Below are 20,000 nucleotides of genomic sequence, written 5' to 3'. Positions count from 1 at the left end.
AATTCACAAAGGTAGCATGATTTATAGTGAAAATCAAAAGTCAAAGATTATTGTTGTTTTATTTGAAGTTTGAATCTCTGGAAGCAGGATTGATGCTGCTCAGCTTCCTCTGGGTTATGTTAAGAGTGCAGCTCAAGCTGTGTGAGCTTCCTACTTTGTGATGATCTGCTGGGATTGGTGGTGGTCGCTCTGCCATGGTTGATTTGACGTTGGTATGGAAAATGAGGAGCACTTCATCATTCTACCTGCTCACAAGCTTTACGGAGATGCTGATTTCTTTTTCCAGCAGAGTTTAGCAGGTGTCCGCAGCAGCAAAACTAAAGGAAACGGTTTCTGGTCACCCTGAACGCCACAGCGAATCCACGAAAGTCACTTCACCCAAAACTTCAGTTCACGATAACCAGAAGTTCAGTAACACCTCAGCAGCTATGAGCTTTTCTCCTCCGCGCTATCGTTGTGTTCCTTATCCTTTTCTACTGTATTTGCTTTACTCTTCTCTGTGCTTTCTGTTGGGTTAGTGTCAGTAAATACTGAGAAACTGTCTTGCTGTGAGCTGCCAACAGTGCACCTGTACTGACTGTATTTTTGCTTTCACTTCAGGCTGTTCGTTCTGGCACTAATGAAACATTAATTACATGTAACAGCGCATTAAATACGAAGTGTTTTCATGCTCTCTTCTACTCCACACAGACACTTTACTCTCACAGCATCTTTACCCAGCAGACCTACAGTACATTAGCTGTAGATGTGGAGTATTTTGACTCTGTGGCACTTCATTACAGCGTGAGGATACCCGGCTAACCCTGGAATGAATTTACTGAGATATTTGCTGCTGAATAATAGAAATCTGGTCTGAAGTCTGTCAGATCAAACGTAAAGAAATAAGGGTAGAGGAAGAAACGCAGACCTGTTGCTCTTCCTGTTGGCTCGTTGGTTTGCAGGTTGTCAGTTTGATTCCCGCTCTGCTCCGTCTGACTTCTCCTCCGTCTGCTCACCGACTGATCTGCACACGCTCAGATGCCTCCCTCACTCACGCCCTCATTCTCATTCTTCAGCCGTGCTCACTCGCCCTGAAATGAAATCATGTCTCTCTCTCTCTGTTAACCCCACCCTCACACACACACACACACACACACACACACACACACACTATGTTTGTCTTTCTATCTTTGTGAAGACCCATGTTCTCATGTTGCTTGTAGAGGTCTGAAAGCCTGATCTAGAACCAGAACAGAACCCTGAAATTGGTTTTGAAGGTCCAAGACATTTAAAACCTGGACCCATGAAACAAAACCAAACGTGCTCACAAAGCCCAGAACTCACATGAACAGACACATGAGCAGCCACCCACACAAAGTCACAACATGATTCAGGTTGTTTGGACATTTGAGGGCACCTTCATTCTCGCCACACACACACACACACACACGCACACACACACACACACACGCACACACACACACACGTGGTTTTCTGGGTTTATTTCCTGTCTTTGTTGCCGCTTCCTGTCTTACTTTCTTCTCCTTTTTCTGATTTTAAAAACACAGTTAATGACAAACACAGACACACACACACAGACACAGACACACACACCCTGCATACCAGAGACCCATGCAGTAGGAGAGCATGCTTTCTGCTGAGGAGCAGTGCTCCACTGAGAGCACCACAACTTGAAGAAGAACCTCTGGTCCAGGTTCTTCTTCTTCAGGACATGCAGGAAGTGCAGCCACTGCTTCTTTACCTGGGCGATGGTGTTGTGGGTCCAGGTGAGACCAGTGGAGATGTGGGTGTCCAGAAACCTGAAGGTGGAGACAGATTCCATCCCTTCTCCCTTTATATTGAGAGGGGAGTGGAGCTGTCTGTGCTTCCTGAAGTCCAATATGAGTCCTTTGGTTTGAAGGACTTTCAGACTTTTACTTCTATTGGACAGATTATCCAATAGAAGCAACTGCACCACAACTAGAGATTAATTAGATACAAAACTATTTCTATGGCAAGGGGGAGCCAGGACATCAGGTCAGGGGGAAGAAATCATGATGCCCATCCTCTGAGACTGTGGTGACTGTGAGAACATCTGACTCAAAAGAGAGGATCCTTGCAAAGCCTGGACCCTCCGTGGTCGATCACTAAGACTATGTAACATACCCTCTGAAGGTCTTCTAGGCTTCCTGTCGTGTTTGGGTCAAATCTGACTGATTTACAACTTAAAACACTGATAAATATTGTTTTTTACATCTGCCTCGAGGCCTTATGACATCCTCCACACCATGCACTTGAACATATAACAGTGATGGTCACCTCTTTCATTGAATTTTGATTGTTTTAATCAACCTTGTTACATTTGTGATGTCCCTGGTCAAAAGTACCTGCCATAGGAAATGAATGGGAATCCACTCAACCCCTCCCCCACTGACGGAGCGACCCCCTGAATGGTATTTATGGTATGGTATTTAATGTCTGCAAAAGGACTGACACTTTTAGTTACACACTTTGCGTGTTTCTATTTCCAACACATTCTCACTCCAGTTACATGGCTGGACCGTGTATTACCGTTCTACTGGACTTCATCCATAACCCGGCGCGTAGCATAGACAGCAGACAGTCACCTCAGAAATGCCGTGGGACGTGAGAAATCGTCATTATATTACGCCTCAGGAGTGAGAATGGGCTGCTGTTTCAGCTAATGCTCCTCTGCTCATATTGCTCTGTTTCCACAACGCCAGCGCAGTTGTCTCCTCTCCTTCTCCTGGTGTGCTACTGGTTTTAGGGGTCGGGGGCATAATTGACATAACTGCCCACAGCTGCATCAAGCATCTTCTCCTTAGCACTGCCCCTGAACCCACTCTCCCACCCTGCCACAACCACACCCTGCTGCCACAGTGTCATACTAAGCTGGAGCCAGAAGAGCACAGACCAGTAGAGAAACAGGATATATCTCACATACTCCGGAGCTTTGTTTCTTGGTTTTTCAGTTGGTTTCTCTAGCTTGTCGTCAGCAGTGTTGGTCAAGTTACTTGAAAAAAGTAATCAGTAACTAATTACTGATTACTTCCCCAAAAAAGTAATCCTGTTACTACTGATTACTTATTTTCAAAAGTAATTAATTACTTAGTCACTTAGTTACTTTTTAAAAACACGATTTACAACCTGAATAGGTGATAAAGTGATAGATCTTTCAGCCCAATTCTACTTTTTCTGCATAATCATCATACAAAATGTAATCAGATGGAAAAGTCTCTTTTTAAAACTTGTTTTATTAGTTTTAATCTTTTAACTTTATGCATCAAGCAAACATTTAATTATCTGCAACATTCTCTGACTGGAAGAAATTTGTTTAACATTTAAACTTATTTTCTGCACATTCCAGCACATAAAATAAAATATTTTGTGTGTTTACACTCAGTCTTTCAAATAGATGCAAGTAAAACACAGCAGAAAATAAATAAAGTCAAAGACTAGGTCCCGTTGCTCTATTTTCACCTGTAAAGCAGGAGTGGGGTAGGCGGAGGGTTACCCTGGTGCAGGTGTGCAGCGGTCAGTGGAAGAATCCGCGAGTTTCTCTGTGAGTTTCCCATTACGTCGTAGCTACTCGGTGCTTGCTCGGAAGTTTAGGGGTTTTTTTCGCTGTAAAAAGAAGTTTTCTTCCCACGCACAACGGACACTAATGTTTTTGTCACTTTTTATGGAATCAAACTCAAAGTAAGGTCAGTACTTCCACGCTTTAAACGCTGCACGCTCATACTCTCTCTGCACTCGATATATGATCCATTGTTGATCTGCACACAGCTGTTGTCACGAACGTCGCACTCGCTTACGTCACTGTCATGAGACATTCTCGCAAAAAAAATCACGGTTTTAGTAACGCAGTAACGCAGCGTTCCTACAGGAAAGTAACGGTAATCTAATTACCGTTTTTGCAATAGTAATCCCTTACTTTACTCGTTACTTGAAAAACGTAATCGGATTACAGTTACTTGTGATTTGGCGGTTTATAAATAAAACCAAATTGAAAAAACTTGAATTGTGTTGAATCAGGGACCCTCAATGAACTTTCCCTGACTAAGGTTTAACCCTCCACCCCTGTGCTAATGTGTTTATCTTACCTTAACCATGAGCCTGCACCTCGCCACCAGCTGTGTCACTTACAATATGATGTCAGGAGCCGTAAAAAGATGTTGCTGCACTTTAGTTTTACCTCTGAGTTTCCATGCAAAGCTACAGCAGAGTGCACATTTTCATTTTCAGAACTTCCCCAGCCAGACTGTGGCGCTCGTATGACAACGAGCTCATTACCTGCAGACTTCTAATTCGCTCAATCACAAATGCTTCTTTCTAAACACCTAAATAACTGGTTTGAGATGTGTGTGTGTGTGTGTGTGTGTGTGTGTGTGTGTGTGTGTGTGTGTGTGTGTGTGTGTGTGTGTAAACTAAGAATCAAACAGATGAATTGATTCAAACTGAGGACGAGACCAAGCTCACCACCCATGGTCCCCAAATGCCAGACAGACAGGAACACCCCCCCCCACACACACACACACACCCGCACACACACACACCCACACACACGCGCACACACACTTTATCTCTTGCTGCATCAACACGAAGCACAGATTATCTGATGCTGTGTCAGGGACACAATAACCAGTCAGACACACCAACAGTCCCTGACAAAGAGCGACTGATCAAAGGGTTTAGGCGACACCTGTGTGATGAGAAATACTCGCCAGCGTGCACAAGGACCCCCTCCATGTCCCTCCCCTACAGTACGGCTTCATGTCCGATGAACAGCTGACATCCTGCCTCTTCTACGAGTTGAACTCTGTGTGAGAAAGTGTGAAAGCAGTTCTCTGACTGTTTCAGGAACACAGAGTTTTATTTAGAGTTCACTGTTTGAAATTTGAGGAAGTTTTGACTCTAACCAACAATTTAAAATAATTCCAAGAAAAAAGCTTTTTTTGTTTTGAATTTGAAGTTCATTACAGACTAAATGGATCCAAATCGGGAACACGTACTCAGACTTGAAGGATTCCTACTTGCTGTACTTTCATGCTCACGATTTCTGTGAAATCAACGGTGTGGATCATCTCTGAACCTGAAACACAATCTTTCATACAACATGAAAGTAAAGCCAGGCGGTGACCAGCGTCTATTATCAGTCCCATCAGTTTTATGTCAGAGAAGACTCCATTAGGGTTCCTTCAGCCGGCGGCGCTGACTTATCGTCTTATTCTACAAATGTGATGTGAGTTTGTCTGGGAACCTTCAGAGGCTGTTTTCTGTCTATCAGCACAATCAGGAGGAGGAGAGTGCATCAGCTGCTCAGGCTGACCACAATCAGTGATCTACCATCATTAATCATGATTACTCAGTGAACTCTTTCATATGCAGGACGCAGACTCGGACAAACAAGCCTGAGATGTTTTCACAGAGGCTGACTCATGGAGGGTGGGTTTGAGTGCTGCAGGTCAACCCAGGTGGTTACCGAGGGGTACCACCATGGTCAGCGCGGCTAACAGTGGCTAACCTCCGCCCGAAGCCAACAAGTGACAGTGACTGACAGCACAGTAAACCCGTCTGTGTGACGGCAGATGCGAGAACATCCCGAGGGGCGCGGCCGGACACACACTCTGCTGTGATTGGATGGTGAGCCAATCTCTTGATGACCGTGTGACTTCCTGTCAGACAGGAAGTCCTTGCTGCAGATAAAGAGGACGAACAGGACCCTGATTACTGTTTGATAAACAAGGGGAGCCTGAGCCATTCCTTATCTCACTTCCATTTGGAAGCACATGATGGGAAATCTGCTTCAAGTCAATGATGTTTGTTCTAATATGTGAGGGAGCCACAGCGCCACCTACAGGACAGAGTTCACACCTGAAACTCACGCTGTAGAGCAGGGGTGGGCAACTCCAGGCCTCGAGTGCCGGCGTCCTGCAGGTTTTAGATCCCACCCTGGGTTAACACACCTGAATCACATGATGAGTTCATTACCAGCCTCTGGAGAACTTCAGAAATGCTGAGGAGTCATTTAGCCCTTAAAATCAGCTGTGATGGATCATGGACACATCTAAAACCTGCAGGACACTGGAGGCCTGGAGCTGCCCACACCTGGTTTAGACAAAGTGAGATTTTGAAGGCTCAGTGTTTTGTCTCTCAGCTGCTGCCATTCTGGATCCTTGGAGGAAGGTCTTCATCCTCTACTTACACAAAGATCAGGGCCGTCCCGAGTCACCTGACCTAATGGGTTGGCTATCCTCAGATCCTGGCAGGAGGCACTTCTGCATCGCTTCTTGAATCCGAGATGATGTCTATGGTTCTGAAGAGGTGTGCAACAGGTATCTATAGACTGCCCAGTCAGGGCTTCCTGGTCCAGCGTCAAGTCTGAGCTGGTACAAGTGTGCAGAAGGCATCAGCTGCCAGTGAGTCCAGGAGCTCCCCTTCCTCACGGAGAGTAATTTGGAACCAGAGAGAACCAGAGAGCATCAGATGGGACAGTTTAGTCTGGGAACCAGAAGCCCACAGTCTAAAAAGCGGGTTACAGAGGGATGGAGCTTAAAAAGCAGCTTCAAGCTGAAAGATGCAAAATATGTTTGAATTAAAAAAAACAAACTAATAAAATGTTCATCTGATACTTTTATTTTGAATAAACTGAAGCAGCTTCCCTGACAGAGAATATATTATATATAATAAGACAGCACAACAGAGGAAATGAAGGTCACATGTTGCAGACTGGCACACCTGCTGCAGGTGTGTTTGTGCACCTGAGCTAAAAGGCACCCAAGAACGATCCCTGCCCCACAGCACCATGTTCATGTTTCAAAATAAAAGCTTTGAAACTGTCACGTGCCTACATTTTCTACCCATATGTCCTTGACCGGTGTTGTCACATGACCCTAAACCTTTCTCCTGTGGCTCGTCACTCATCACAGCCCACAGGTTACTAACCGTTAACTCGACCTTGAGCGCCGTTAGCGTGAAGACCCTCAGGTGGTCCCGGTGTGCATGTCTGGTGGTTCTTGTGACTTGTGGACGGGCAACGAACACTTGGTCCTTCAGCTAAAAGTCACACAGACTACCTGAGATGGTGATCGAGTCAGGACGAGAAGCACACTGAGGTCTGTGCACCTTCACTTTCTCACACCAAGAGACTCTCGGTCAGGCTAGAAAAATGCATTGTGGGTAAAAACATACATACATCACAGTTGTGCAATCAAACACAAGCAGCAAACCCACACCTAACAGCCCAAAGTTTACCTGGACAGAAGCTGAGCCTCCTGTCGGCTCCACGTGTAGGAAAAGTTATAAAAAATCAAACACAAAGAAACTCAGAATCGGGGGAACTAGAGGCAGTTCCATGAATTTGATCAAACCGCTCCAGCTGTCTATAAAACTAAAGCACAGGAAGTAGGAATCAGCTGTTTTTCTTCAGCTGGAATCTTTCTAAACTCAAAACTGACGAGTCCTCACTGCTCAGCAGGCTCACCTGACCCTGTCAACCCCGCCGCAGGTGCACTTTGTGACTCAGACGGTCATTTAGAACATTTAAGGTCAAACTGATGAAACTTCATTAGAGTCGCTGTTTTGGTTTATACTGCAGCTGGAGGCGGGGCTCATCTGGAGCACCGATGTGGGCGGGGCACAGGACTGAGGGCGGGACATTTCTATGACTCAACAGCATAAATTGTTTACAAGCTGTACATGCTCAGCAGAGGTAATCCAGCAGGTCTGGGGGCGGGGTTAAAAATGATTCCTGAGAGGGATTATGGGTGAAGGTCAGACGTGCGAGGCCTTTCCCAAAGTCAGACGCACACTGGCTCATTTCACCCAGTTCAGTCCAGTTTGGTCTGGTTCAGTTGGGGCGGATGTTGGCGTAGTTCTTGATGACGCCGGAGAACCTGATGATTTGGACCTCTGGGTTTTTGGGTTTGAAGTCCTGCCACAGGTACTCAGGTGACAGCACCTTGCTGGGTTTGTTGATCCACATATACCTGAGTAAAGAAGCAGGAAGTAGAATCATCAAACGATCACAACAAGGACCAGCACATCCAGCCACCTTTCCTACCTGTTCAGGTGACTCTCCTCCTGCCAAGCTGCCTCGATGCCCTTCTTGGCGTCGTCCTCAAAGTTCTTGCGGCAGGTTTTGGCGAGCAGGTGAACTTCTTGCACCAACCCCCCGAACGCCCCTCCGCAGTAGTAGAAGTCCCCCTCCCCCGGAGCCACGTAGGCGTTGGACGCAGGACTCCGCTCGTAGGGGAACCCGCTGCGGTCGTCTCTGTAGTAACCTGCAGACACATGATGTCACTAAAAGTTCAGGGCAGAACAAAGCCGCAGAAGCAGAACATTTTGAGATGTACTCAGAGGAGATCAAGCTATTATTTTAGGGTTGATGTCTCTGTACCTCTTCTGTTTTCATATGAGTATGCCATAAACGTAATGCCTGTTTTTGACCTTGAGATTTGAAGCATGTGCCTTAAACTGAAATTCTCGCCCCAACAGGAGGGATGATGTAATCTGTCTGCTTGTTAGCACTCGTGTCCACAGTTTTCATTATGTTCAAATTTTGTGTGATGGGAGATACCAGTAACAGCTCCATATGGTGAAAGTTTGGTGAAAAGTCAAAATAAAGGTCACGCAGAAAAAACTTTATACTACGCAGACTTTTTGCCTTCACAACAATATAGCAGGCCTGCGATGGTTTAAGGTGGTTTAAGTAGCTAGGTTGGCTAAAAGCTGCGTTTGACCTCCAGAAACCAGAACAACGTAAAACAACGCACGAATGTGTTAAAGTTTGTACAGAAGTCGATTTCAGCCAATTCTGCTCCGATCATAAAGATAATAAAATAAAATACAGCTTTAAGGTCATAGGTCAAAGGTCAGACATTGGCATGTTTGAGTAAAAACATCCTAAGACACCATAAAAGCCTTAACCTCTGACCCTAAATGCTGGCCTGGACCATAAGCGAGACATTTGGCCGGCGGTCACCATGGAGACCCACAGCCAGACTTTGTTTCTTTGGGAAGTGGAGGCGAGGGCGGGAGGTTCTCTGCTGATGTTTACAGATGTGGGAATACTCGGATGTGTGTGGGCTGCTTTTGATCGAGCTGAAACGTCAACCACAAACTCGTTATTGTACGGTTTCGTGGCAGCGCGGGAGAACAGACCTGGATGGATCACGGCCACAAGTCCTCCCAGCGACTCGGCCCCCCAGCGACCGTGGAACTTGGAGTCGACGTCTAGACAGAAGATGTAGTCGGCGCGGTTCTGAAGCTTCTTCTCGATCAGGTTCTGGATGATCTCCATCCTGCGAGCTGAGATCTCCTGCCAGCGGTTTGAGCTGGGCACCGAGCGCACCGTCAGCTGGAGGAGGAAGAGGAGGAAGGAGGCAGAGTCAGATAACAAAGAATCCGCCAAGAGGCTGCGTTTGGTTACAGGATCCGTTTACCATTCTGCCGGCCGCCATGTTCACTTTGGGCACCTCGTTAGGGCGATCGGTGAACACGTAAAAGTCCACCCTGAAGCCAACGAAGAAGTGCTCCTCAGACGTCTCCAGAAAGTCCTTCAGGAACATGATGTACCTGTGCAGAGGAGAGGTCAAAGGTAAAGCCAGAGACGCTGCTTTTAGGCCTGCAGGGAAACCGGAGCGTTGTGATGTCACACTTACTTTCCGACAGCGAAGACGGTGGCGGCAATGGTGATGTTCTTCCTTTTGTAGATGCTGTCCAAGAGAAACGGGTTGAAGGTCCCCTCCCAGACCACCGGAGCCAACCATGGCGTCACCGTCACCACGTCAGCACGACTGCCATTACAGAGACACGGCATCATCACCTCCATCATCATCATCATCTTTATCAAAAATACAAACTTCATGACATAAAGAAGCAGAGATACTGACCCGTGCAAGATGCTGGGCTGGTTGTACTTCAGACTGAAACACAGAAACAAAGAGGTCAAAGTTCAATACGAGCCTGACGCAGCCAAGCGCGTTCAGTTTGTCCAGCAGGGGGCGCTGCAAAGGGGACACATTTATGAGGAGTTGATGCACGCTCAATCATCCAGGTAAGGAAATCCCAAAAAATTGATTCTGTTCATCTGGACGTTTTCCGTGGGAGATTCCTTACATGAAAAGACCATCTCTGAATCGAGGAGGGGGCCTAAGGGTACATCTGTCACCATCCTACAATGCTGTGACTGCAGCCATTCCCCAACTCTCTGTGAGTGGGACTCATGGTTATTGATCAGTAGTTGTTGATCAGTGGTCATGACAATTTGCATGTTAATGATCATGAACTGACCTCCCAGCCCATTGGTGCTGGTTTCATGTCCTGTTTATAAGGTTGGAAACCTGCAGCCAGCTGAGACTGAAGGAGTCACCTGATGATGATGAAAAGATGCACAGAACCAACCTTTTGGGAACACATTTATGAGTTAGATCCAGATCCTGAAGGAGGTCCTGATCCAGATCCAGGTTTATCAGGAAGGTCAAGATGGACGATAGACATGTGACGTCGCCACACGTCAGTGTCCCCTCCATCAGTTCTCCATAGACGTCAGGACGGGTCCGACTTTCGGATGTCAGCAGATGTAAAGCTGAAGTTTTTATAATATTTTTAACCTTTTGCAGGTGACAGGACTGCATGGTGCATAAACAGAATCAGAATAATATTTTAGTGGTGTTTCTGCTGAAAACTGCACCCTGCAGCTTCTACTCGAATGATCAGAATGAAAGGAAAGATCCATGATCCTCACACGCATGCAGTTCCTGCTCCTGACCAGCAGGTGTCAGCTGTCACACATTTCAAACTGCCTCTTTCACTATCTTTCCATGACCTGATGAAAACTTCATCAGCTAGAAAAGTTGATAAGGAATAAGAGGCGAGCAGAGCGGCGCTCAGATATCGGAACTAACTAACTTCAGCAAAAAATGGACTACAAAACACACATATGACGTCATGACAGCTGTTCTAACCCTGCTAATTTATGAGAACATCCAGTAAAAGAGTAACCCTTCATTCAAGAAAGAACGATCAGATCTACTCATGTTGGCAGCAGCTGTTTGCCTGTGATGCAACAGAGTGAAGCTGCTGAGTAGAAAGGACAGTACTTACTGCTCAGGAGACTCCAGGTGGAGATCAATACCAGGCTGGCTGAACTTGGTGGGTTCAACGGCAGATCTGCAGCGCACACACACACACACACACACACACACACACACACACACACACACACACACACACAGCGTCTGTTTGTGAACCTTAAAAACACCTTTAGACCGGACAGACCAAGTTCCACAGATCAGCAAAGGTGCTTTATATGGTAAGGTTAAGACCCTACAATAACACAGGGAAAAGCTAACAATCAGACAGTCCTGTATTTGCAAGCCCTTTGGCGACAGCGGGAAGGAAAAACTCCCTTTTAACAGGAAGAAACCTCAGACAGAATCAGGCTCAGGGAGGGGCGGGGCCATCTGCTGCGACCGGTTGGGGGGGAGAAGAGGAAGACAGGATAAAGACATGCTGGGAAGAGAGCGAGAGTCATACAGGGCTCTAGACTGGAAACTAATTCCTCAATGGTGCGACTAAAAAACATCCTCGGTCACAGCGGTGCAACCAGCCGTTAAAAAAACTCTGAAAGTCTCCGTGTGGTCAACAGCAGACACACGCTATGCCCTTTTTTTTTTCTTTTTTTTTTTTTTTTTTTTGCCTGTCCCGTTTGGTTCTTTTGCCATCAGAATTATTGTCTAAAGGCGAAGAAAGATGCCCAACGGATTTTCTTTACCAAATTGACCATCCCAGCTTTGCCGTAATGGTCCATTTGATTCACCTTTTATTCTTTATTTTATTTTCACTTGCTGAATACGGGACAGACTTGACTGGGGGAAAGAAAAGGGAGAAAGAAAGAGGGGAAGAAAAACAGTTGAGAAGAGGGACGGGGGAGAAGGGCAAAAAACAAAAACCAACAGAATAAGCAGAAGAAAAAAAAAAAAAAAAAAAAAAAAAAATACATATATCGATCACCTGGATCACCTGTTGAGAAAGAAAAAAGAAAACAAGCAGAAGAAAACGAGAGTAATACAATAAACCACATCACAATGATATATGGGAATATGACAGTAAATACTAAATATTAAACATTATTGTGCAGCACGTAAGATCGACAGCACAGTGTGCATTGAGGTAGGAGCCAAAAAGGGTGTAGTTTGTGTGTGTGATCACCCGTGTGTACACCTGTGAGCATGGACGCGCTTGTTTTCTTAAAAGGTTCCCTCATGTAATGATCTGCTAGAGGGTGTGGGGGGCCACTGCCCCGTCCTCCAGGGCATGAAGCAGGTATGGAGGAGATCAAAACCCCAGACATCCAGAGGCCCCCAGAACACAAGAGACCAAGGAAGACCAACAGAGGGGCAGCCGCGCCACTGTCCCAGAAAGAGCTGAGGAGAGTCCCAGATGAGGGGTCACCCAGCAGCCACGGAGCAGAAGCCAGGGGGGGCTGCAGTGACGTGCCCGTGAGCTCCGCCGGCAGCCAGCTGTGCCTGAGTGACCGAGCCCCAGGCCGAGAGGCCGGGGGCACCCCACCTCCGAAGTGGCCCAAGCGAGCCCCAGGCTCCAGGCCCCGATAAGCAGCCGCCAAGGAGTGAGCCGGTGTGTACCCGGACGCCCACCCCCGGACACAAAGAACCACCAACGCACCGACGTCTGAGGGAGTCCGCCCCCGGCAGGGGAAGTGGTGGGGGGAGATAGGCCTCCAAACCTTGGAGGGCCTGAGCTGTCCTCAGAGAGGTGGCATCTGATACCCAACCTGACATACAGACACAGACATACAGGCACACACAGATACAAACATCCATTCCCACCCTCATGCTCTCATATGCACTTACTCCACACTCAACCAACGTGGAGACAGACATAAAGAGACGCTATACACACAATCACACTCCCCAAGCGTACTCTACGAACCGGGTCTAGGTACCCTTGCCCCTGGAGGGGGGAACTGCACCCAGACCCAGGTTGTGTTACCCTTTTCCCTGCAGTGGGGAGAAGCAGACCGCCCCGACTCCGCAGCAGCAGGGAGGCCCCACACTCCGGACCCCAGTCGGACGGCCAACTCCTCCTCCTAGCCCCCCTGCTCCAGCAGAAAGCAGAGAACGAGGGTGAGAGAAGACTCCTAACCTCCCTCCACCCGCTCATTGTAGTGTTGATGTATGTGTGTTCTAAGGTGCGTTTAAAACCCAGGAGGGCATGGAGCTACCTGCCAGAGAGCAGCAGGTAAGCGCATAGTCCCTCCTGCTAGCCCTCAATGTCTACGTGTATTTAAAATTGAGAGGTGGGCAACGACGCCGGGGGTGAGGTGTACACCCTGATGGTAATTGGGATTCCGTGTAGCGTGCCCACCCCCAAGATCCTATATTTATGTGTAATGAGAATGTGAGTAATGTGAATGTCTAAGTTGCGGGATAAAATTGAGGCAGAGGCAGCCAGAAGGGGACAGAGGGGGGGGGGTTACCTCCTCTGCACCCTGGTGACACACCCCCACTCCAAGGCCCTGCATGTGTGGGTGGTTGTGGTGGAGCGGGAAGAGGGAGGCAGCTGGAGATGGGGAGGGAAGGAAGGGAGGAGCAAGTGACCCCTCCCTGGGGCCAGCTCCCCCGCTGACCCCAGTAGGCACCCCCATACTCCGCGACCCACCAGGGAAGGGGGGCCCAGGCCCATCCGAACCGGGGCCCAGCGCAGCGGCGCCGCCCGGCCCCACAGAGCCCGGGGCAGTCCACTCAACCCCACAACAGAGAAAACTGCACCCACCCCATCATCCACTCATCTTCCAGACTACATAAGACAATAGACGCCCAGGCTGAGATCTTCCTCCACCTCTCCTGTATCTCCCCCTCTTGCAGAGAGAGTTCCTGAGAGAGGAAAGCCCCTGCAAGATGTGACAACCCCCCCCCCCACCAGTTGAAGAGCCCCCCAGCTGGCTCGGCGCACCGGCGGCACCCTGCGCCAGTGGCGGGCCCCCATATACCCACCGGCCCACAACCCCGGCAACACACCAACCAGGACCCAGGCCCCCGAGGCCCGGCCAGGGCCCCAGGCCAGAGCCGGAGCGCCCCCAGAACCTCACGCCCGTCCCGGACCCACCCAGGGGCAGCCAGGCTACCAGGTCAGTAACCCCCGTCCGTCAGCACAGACCCTCCCCTAGCCCCGCTGCACGTAGCCACGAGGAAGCCGTCACCTAAGAGCCAACAGAGCCCCTAATTGGCCATGACCGCTACCCCGGGTTGAGCCCCCCAAGGAAGATGCTCCTGGGGAACCCCCCGACGCCCCAAGCCCGACCCTACCCCCACACCAATCACAACAGTGAAGGCGAGACCAAAATATGACCCCCCACCCCCACTAGGTGATGGAGCTGATCAGAGGAGCCCAGAGCGATTGATCTGATGTGGTGGCAGAGGCTGTATCAAGACTAATGTAATCTAATAGATAATTTCTATATTGGTTAGAATTAAGATTGTTTTTATTTTTCCAGTTCATGAGGACTGTTTTCTTGGCTATGCATAGAGCAGTGAAAACCATATGGGCTATATTCTTTTCTGAAGTGACATTATCTAAGCTGCCCAACAAACACACTAAGGGGGAAGTTGGAATGTTACATTTCAGACACTTTGATAAGTCTTCACATATCTCGCGCCAAAACTTCTGAACTGGTGGACAGAACCAAAGAGCGTGGATATAATTGTCCGGTGAATTGGTTTGGCAGTGTGAGCAGTTGTTGGTAGATGCAAAGCCCATCTTGAACATCCGATGACCTGTATAGTGCACTCTATGTAGTATTTTGTATTGAATTAATTGAAGACTGGGATTTCTGATTAGATGAAAGGTTTTTAAGCAAATCTGAGACCAGAAGTTTTGGTCTAAGTTAACTGATAAATCCGCTTCCCATTTTGCAATAGGAAGTGATATTGATTCATCTGTTTTAGAAAGCATTCTGTATATTTTGGATAGTAATTTGGGGGTTTTAAGAGTAAAAAATTGAACCACACTTGGTGGTGTTTGTAGTTCAACTTGACCCAGTTTAAATTTCTTTTTTATTATGGATTTAATTTGTTGATATTCTAAAAATCTTTTCTTGTTGATCCCATATTGTGTAACTAGTCTGTCAAATGAAATAAATTCTGTTCCTTCTAGTATATGTTCTACATATTTGATTCCTTTACCATTCCAATCTGAAAAGTTTATCATATTATTGTTTTGTAATATGTCAGGGTTGTTCCAGATAGGTGTACGTTTGCATGGGATTAATGAAGACTCTGTCAACTTCAGAAACTCCCACCATGCTGTCAGAGAAGAGCTGATGTTGATGCTTTTGAAGCATTCATGTCGTTGGATGTTTGGGCTGATAAATGGTAGATCTGAAATCTCTAGATTATTGCAAAGTGCTTGTTCTACATCTAGCCAAGGTTCATCTAAGAGGGTATGTTTTAGCCATCCTGAGATAAACTGAAGCCTGTTGGCTAAGAAGTAGTGCTGAAAGTTAGGTAGTTCTAATCCTCCTTTATCCTTGGTCTTTTGTAGTGTTTTTAAGCTTATACGTGGGGGCTTATTTTTCCAAAGGAATTTGGACATATATGAATCTAGAGATCTGAACCAATCTTGCGGCGGTTTAGTTGGGATCATTGAGAATAAATAATTTATTTTTGGTAATACCATCATTTTTATAGCAGCAACCCTTCCCATGAGTGATATGGGTAGACATTTCCATCTAGCCAGATCACCTTCTACTTTCTTTAAAAGTGGGGTATGGTTTAATTTAGTTAGATCTGCAAGCTTGGGAGAAATATTAATACCTAAATATTTTATATTTCCCGATTGCAGTGGAGTAGAAGAGGAATTATGGAAGCAGCAATTAATAGGAAGGACTGTAGATTTTGACCAGTTAATTGAGTAATCTGATATTCTTGCAAAAGAGTTTATCAATTCAATCACCCCAGTGATATTGGTTTGTGAATTTTGGAGAAAGAGTAACACATCATCAGCATAAAGGCTGATTTTATGTTCTACGTTCTTGCATTTTATGCCCTTAATTGCTGAATTCTGTCTAATTGCTGCTGCTAGTGGTTCGATAAAAATTGCAAACAGTGAAGGGGAGAGTGGGCATCCCTGCCTGGTGCCCCTCAGGAGACATAAGCTGGAGGATGTCTGGTCATTTGTTCTGACACAAGCTGTTGGGGAATTATATAATATTTTTAACCAGTTGATGAAAGAAGATCCAAAACCAAATTTGTGTAAAGTTGCAAATAGAAATTTCCAGTTAACTCTGTCAAACGCTTTTTCTGCATCTAAGGAAAATATTGTAGTTTCAAGGTTTTTACTGTATGAGTAGTCTATCAAATTAAGTAATCTACGTGTATTTGTTGATGAGTGCCTACCTTTTATGAAACCAGTTTGGTCAGGATGAATTAAGAGGGGGGTTATTTTCTCTAGTCTCTTCGAGAGAGCTTTGCAGATTATTTTGAGGTCTACATTAATAAGGGATATTGGACGATAGCTTGAGGGATATACAGGGTCTTTGCCTGGTTTTAGCAGGAGATTAATGTTTGCAGAATTCATATTTGATGGAAGTCTGCCCTTTTCTTTGATTTCTAACAACGTTCTGTAAAAAACTGGTGCTAGAATCGTCCAGAATTCTTTGTAGAATTCTGCAGGAAAGCCGTCTGGACCTGGAGCCTTATTATTGGACATATTTATCAGGGCTTCCTGGAGTTCACCTGATGTCAGTGGCGAATCCAGTGCCATTGCTTGAGATTCTAATAATTTTGGGAGAGTTATGTTGTCTAAAAATTGATCAATTTCCTTTTTAGATGGGTTTATTTGTGGTGAATACAACGTTTTATAGAAATCCCTGAAAATGTTGTTTATTTGTTTCGGTTCATATATTGTGTTCCCAGATGAATCTTGAACAGCACATATAGTTGTTTTTTCTTTATTTATTTTTAACTGGTTTGCTAGAAATTTACCGGATTTATTACTATGTTCATAATTTTGTAAGCGTAGTCTTTGTACTAAGAATTTTGTTTTTCTATCAATTATCTCATTTAATTCTAGTTTTGTTTTGCGTATTTTGTTCAATGTTTCCTGATCTTGGTGGGACGCGTAGGCTTCTTCTAGTGATTTGATGTTTTTTTCTAATTCCTGAATATTTTTGTTTTCTTTTTTCTTTTTATGTGATGAGAAAGAAATTATTTTACCTCTCATCACAGCTTTCCCTGCTTCCCATAAAACAGAAGCTGATGTTCCGGGAGTGTCATTAAAGTCTAAATATGAAGTCCACTCTTTTTTAAAATATTTAATAAAGTCTTCATCATTAAGCAGTGATGTATTAAATCTCCAGTTTTTACTTGGCATAGTATTATTCTTGTGCATTAGTGTTAGAGATACAGGAGCATGATCGCTGACAGCTATAGGATGAATCTCAATGTCTGAAATGTCGCTCAGCAGTGAGCTGCTGACCAAAAAATAATCCAGGCGAGAGTAGGAGTGATAAACATGTGAGAAAAAAGTATATTCCTTACTGGTGGGGTGAAGGGAGCGCCATGCATCGCAAAGACCAAAGTCGCTCATATACTGTTTGATTATATTTGTGGACTGCCAATTACGCTGAGTTCCTGCTGTATTGAGCCTATCCATTTCTTCATTCAGTCCAAGGTTGAGGTCGCCTCCAAGCACAAGTGTGCCATCTAAGTGTTCAGAGAGTGCACTGAAAAAACCGTGAAAGAATGAGGGATCATCAACATTTGGACCATATACACTTACAATACATAGATTTTTATCAAGTATAGATAGTTTAATGATTAAGAATCTGCCCTCTGGATCTATAACTGTATCGAGTACTGTGAAATTAATTTTTTTATGAATTAAAATTGCTACTCCCCTTTGTCTAGAATTATAACAGGCTGAGAACACATTAGGAAACTCAGGTGTTTTAAGTTCATTCGAACCTCTAAGGGGTCTGTGGGTCTCTTGTAAAAGGACAACATCTGCCTGTAGTTTTTTGAGTTGGTTAAATATTTTTAACCTCTTTTCTCTGGAGCCAGCTCCATTTACATTCCATGTAACGAATCTTAGTGCACAATAATGTTTAATATTTAGTATTTACTGTTATATTCACATAGATCATCGTGATGTTGTTTATTGTATTGCTCTAGTCTTCTGCTTGTTTTCTTTTTTCTTTCTCAACAGGTGATCCAGGTGATTAATAGATGGATTTTTTTGTCTGCTTATTCTGTTGGTTTTTGCCCTTTATCCCCGTCCCTCTTCTCCGCTGTTTTTCCCCCTCTTTCTTTCTCCCTTTTCTTTTCCTCATTCAAGTCTGTCCCGTATGTAGCAAGTGAAAATAAAAAATAAAATAAACAATAAAAGGTGAGTCAAATAGGCCATTACGGCAAGGCTGGGATGGTCCATTTGGTGAAGTAAATCCGTTGGGCATCTTTCTTCACCTTCAGACAATAATTCTGATGCAAAAGAGCCGAACGGGACAGGCAAGAAAGAAAAAGACATCAGTGCCGCCTTAAACACAGACACAGAGTTCTTGTTACTTACCCCGCCTCCACTGTCTTCCACTTCTCCTCAAAGGACAGCGAGATTCTGCATGACACAGAGATCAAAGTTAGCCCCGCCCACCTCTGACAGGTTACCGGTTATCGATCAGATCCCGGTAACCCGCTCCCGTCTTATTATCGGTGTTGTCGTGAGCGCATGAAGCAAAGATATTCCACACAGCCAATCACCAGCCAGAACAAAAAATGTGCAAGCCAATCACATCAACACAGCACGGGGCGCGGTCATGCGCCATCAGACACGTCTGCTTGTTATCGCCGTGACAATGGAGACACTTTGACCTTGAACAGCCGTTTCTGTCAAACACCGAAGAACGACACGTCGCAGAGTCAGCTAACCCACACTGCCCCCTGCTGACAGTAAACAGCAGTGCACGGGGGTAACGCAGGTGTGAGGCCCGAGCGCACAAACAGACGGAGGACACAAAAAGGCCTCCTGTGTAACTCGACTCCATCAGCAGAGCTCACAGCTGCTCTTTCAGCTGCAGACGAGAAAGAAAATCCCAGAAAAATTAATCTGAGAAACGCAAATCAGGAGGTTTTCTCCGAAACGGAACAAAGGAGGGTTTGGGTGTCGCTGCAGTGACGTCGGCCATCTTTCCCTAACTCTGCCCTCGCCCCCATAACCATCAGCCAAGTGTCACAGCATTCCCAGAGGGGAACACTGATCCCAGACCTGCTCTGTTTCACACCTTCATCACCCTCGGTGTGCCTGTGGATGTGAAGCTGATTGGTCAGGGTGCGCAGAGAAAACATGCTGGAATCAGCTGAGCAGACCACACACGTCAAACACTGAGAGGGGTGTGGCTTACGGATGCGCAGCTGCTGCAGCTACAGGTGAAACAGGTGAGTCACTCTTCCACGAAACACATAAGCCTGATGTGAGTTCATTTGCATGGCCAGTGAAAGTGAGCTCAGAGTTTTCATGGAAATGTAAATCAGGTCACAGAAGAGAGAAACACATCAGGGACGTAACCAGGGAAACCATGAGTGGTGAAACACTTCACAGATCTGAGATCCAGGCGCTTCGGAGGCTCTCACGCTGTGGGGAGCAGAGAGCTGCCAAACGTGTGGACGAGCTGCAGCTCAGGGACCAGCAGGTCCAAACATCCCCAGAACCTCGTTACACCCACTTTAGCTCATTGCCTTATCCCAGTTAGGCTTCCTTAGCCCTCGCGCTGACCGGCAGCTCTCACTTTACCCGCCCCTTTCTGCTGATTGGCTGCCCCGGCACACGGAAGTGTCATGGTAGTCGTGTCCAAATTCACGGGCTGCATCCTCCTGAGGACCCGGCCTTCGCGGTCTACGCCGGAAGTAAACAGCTGTGAAATGTGACGCTCGAGCCTTCAGATCTGCGTCACCGCTGTCTCGGTGGAGTTTAATAAACTCGCCATC

At 46.2% G+C, this 20,000-nt stretch overlaps 2 protein-coding genes across 8 annotated transcripts in view; both read right to left on the bottom strand.

The window, feature by feature from the left end:
- Nucleotides 1–6,488, bottom strand: part of LOC146519320 (integrin alpha-3-like) — a 25,709-nt gene extending 19,221 nt beyond the window's left edge. For all 5 annotated transcript variants that reach the window (XM_085156149.1, XM_085156150.1, XM_085156151.1 and 2 more), the window contains exon 1: nt 908–6,488. The gene's annotated coding sequence lies outside the window, so the exon portion shown is untranslated. The remainder of the gene's footprint in view (nt 1–907) is intronic.
- Nucleotides 6,489–6,620: 132 nt separating this feature from the next.
- LOC146519319 (globoside alpha-1,3-N-acetylgalactosaminyltransferase 1-like) overlaps nt 6,621–20,000 on the bottom strand; it is a 19,283-nt gene continuing 5,903 nt past the window's right edge. For 2 of the 3 annotated variants that reach the window (XM_085156162.1, XM_085156163.1), the window contains exons 4-11: nt 18,589–18,633; nt 11,107–11,172; nt 9,894–9,926; nt 9,663–9,797; nt 9,444–9,576; nt 9,163–9,358; nt 8,063–8,282; nt 6,621–7,988 (exon numbers count right to left, since the gene is read on the bottom strand). In XM_085156162.1, coding sequence (XP_085012288.1) covers nt 7,850–7,988; nt 8,063–8,282; nt 9,163–9,358; nt 9,444–9,576; nt 9,663–9,797; nt 9,894–9,926; nt 11,107–11,172; nt 18,589–18,633 — 967 coding nt within the window. In that variant the 3' untranslated portion in view covers nt 6,621–7,849. The remainder of the gene's footprint in view (nt 7,989–8,062; nt 8,283–9,162; nt 9,359–9,443; nt 9,577–9,662; nt 9,798–9,893; nt 9,927–11,106; nt 11,173–18,588; nt 18,634–20,000) is intronic. The other variant, XM_085156164.1, reaches the window with a different exon arrangement.

This window comes from Neolamprologus multifasciatus, chromosome 4 (assembly GCF_963576455.1).
Source record: "Neolamprologus multifasciatus chromosome 4, fNeoMul1.2, whole genome shotgun sequence".
Classification (NCBI taxonomy): domain Eukaryota; kingdom Metazoa; phylum Chordata; class Actinopteri; order Cichliformes; family Cichlidae; genus Neolamprologus; species Neolamprologus multifasciatus.
Note: the sequence above shows the minus strand (reverse complement) of the source record. Positions and strands in the feature narration are given on the sequence as shown.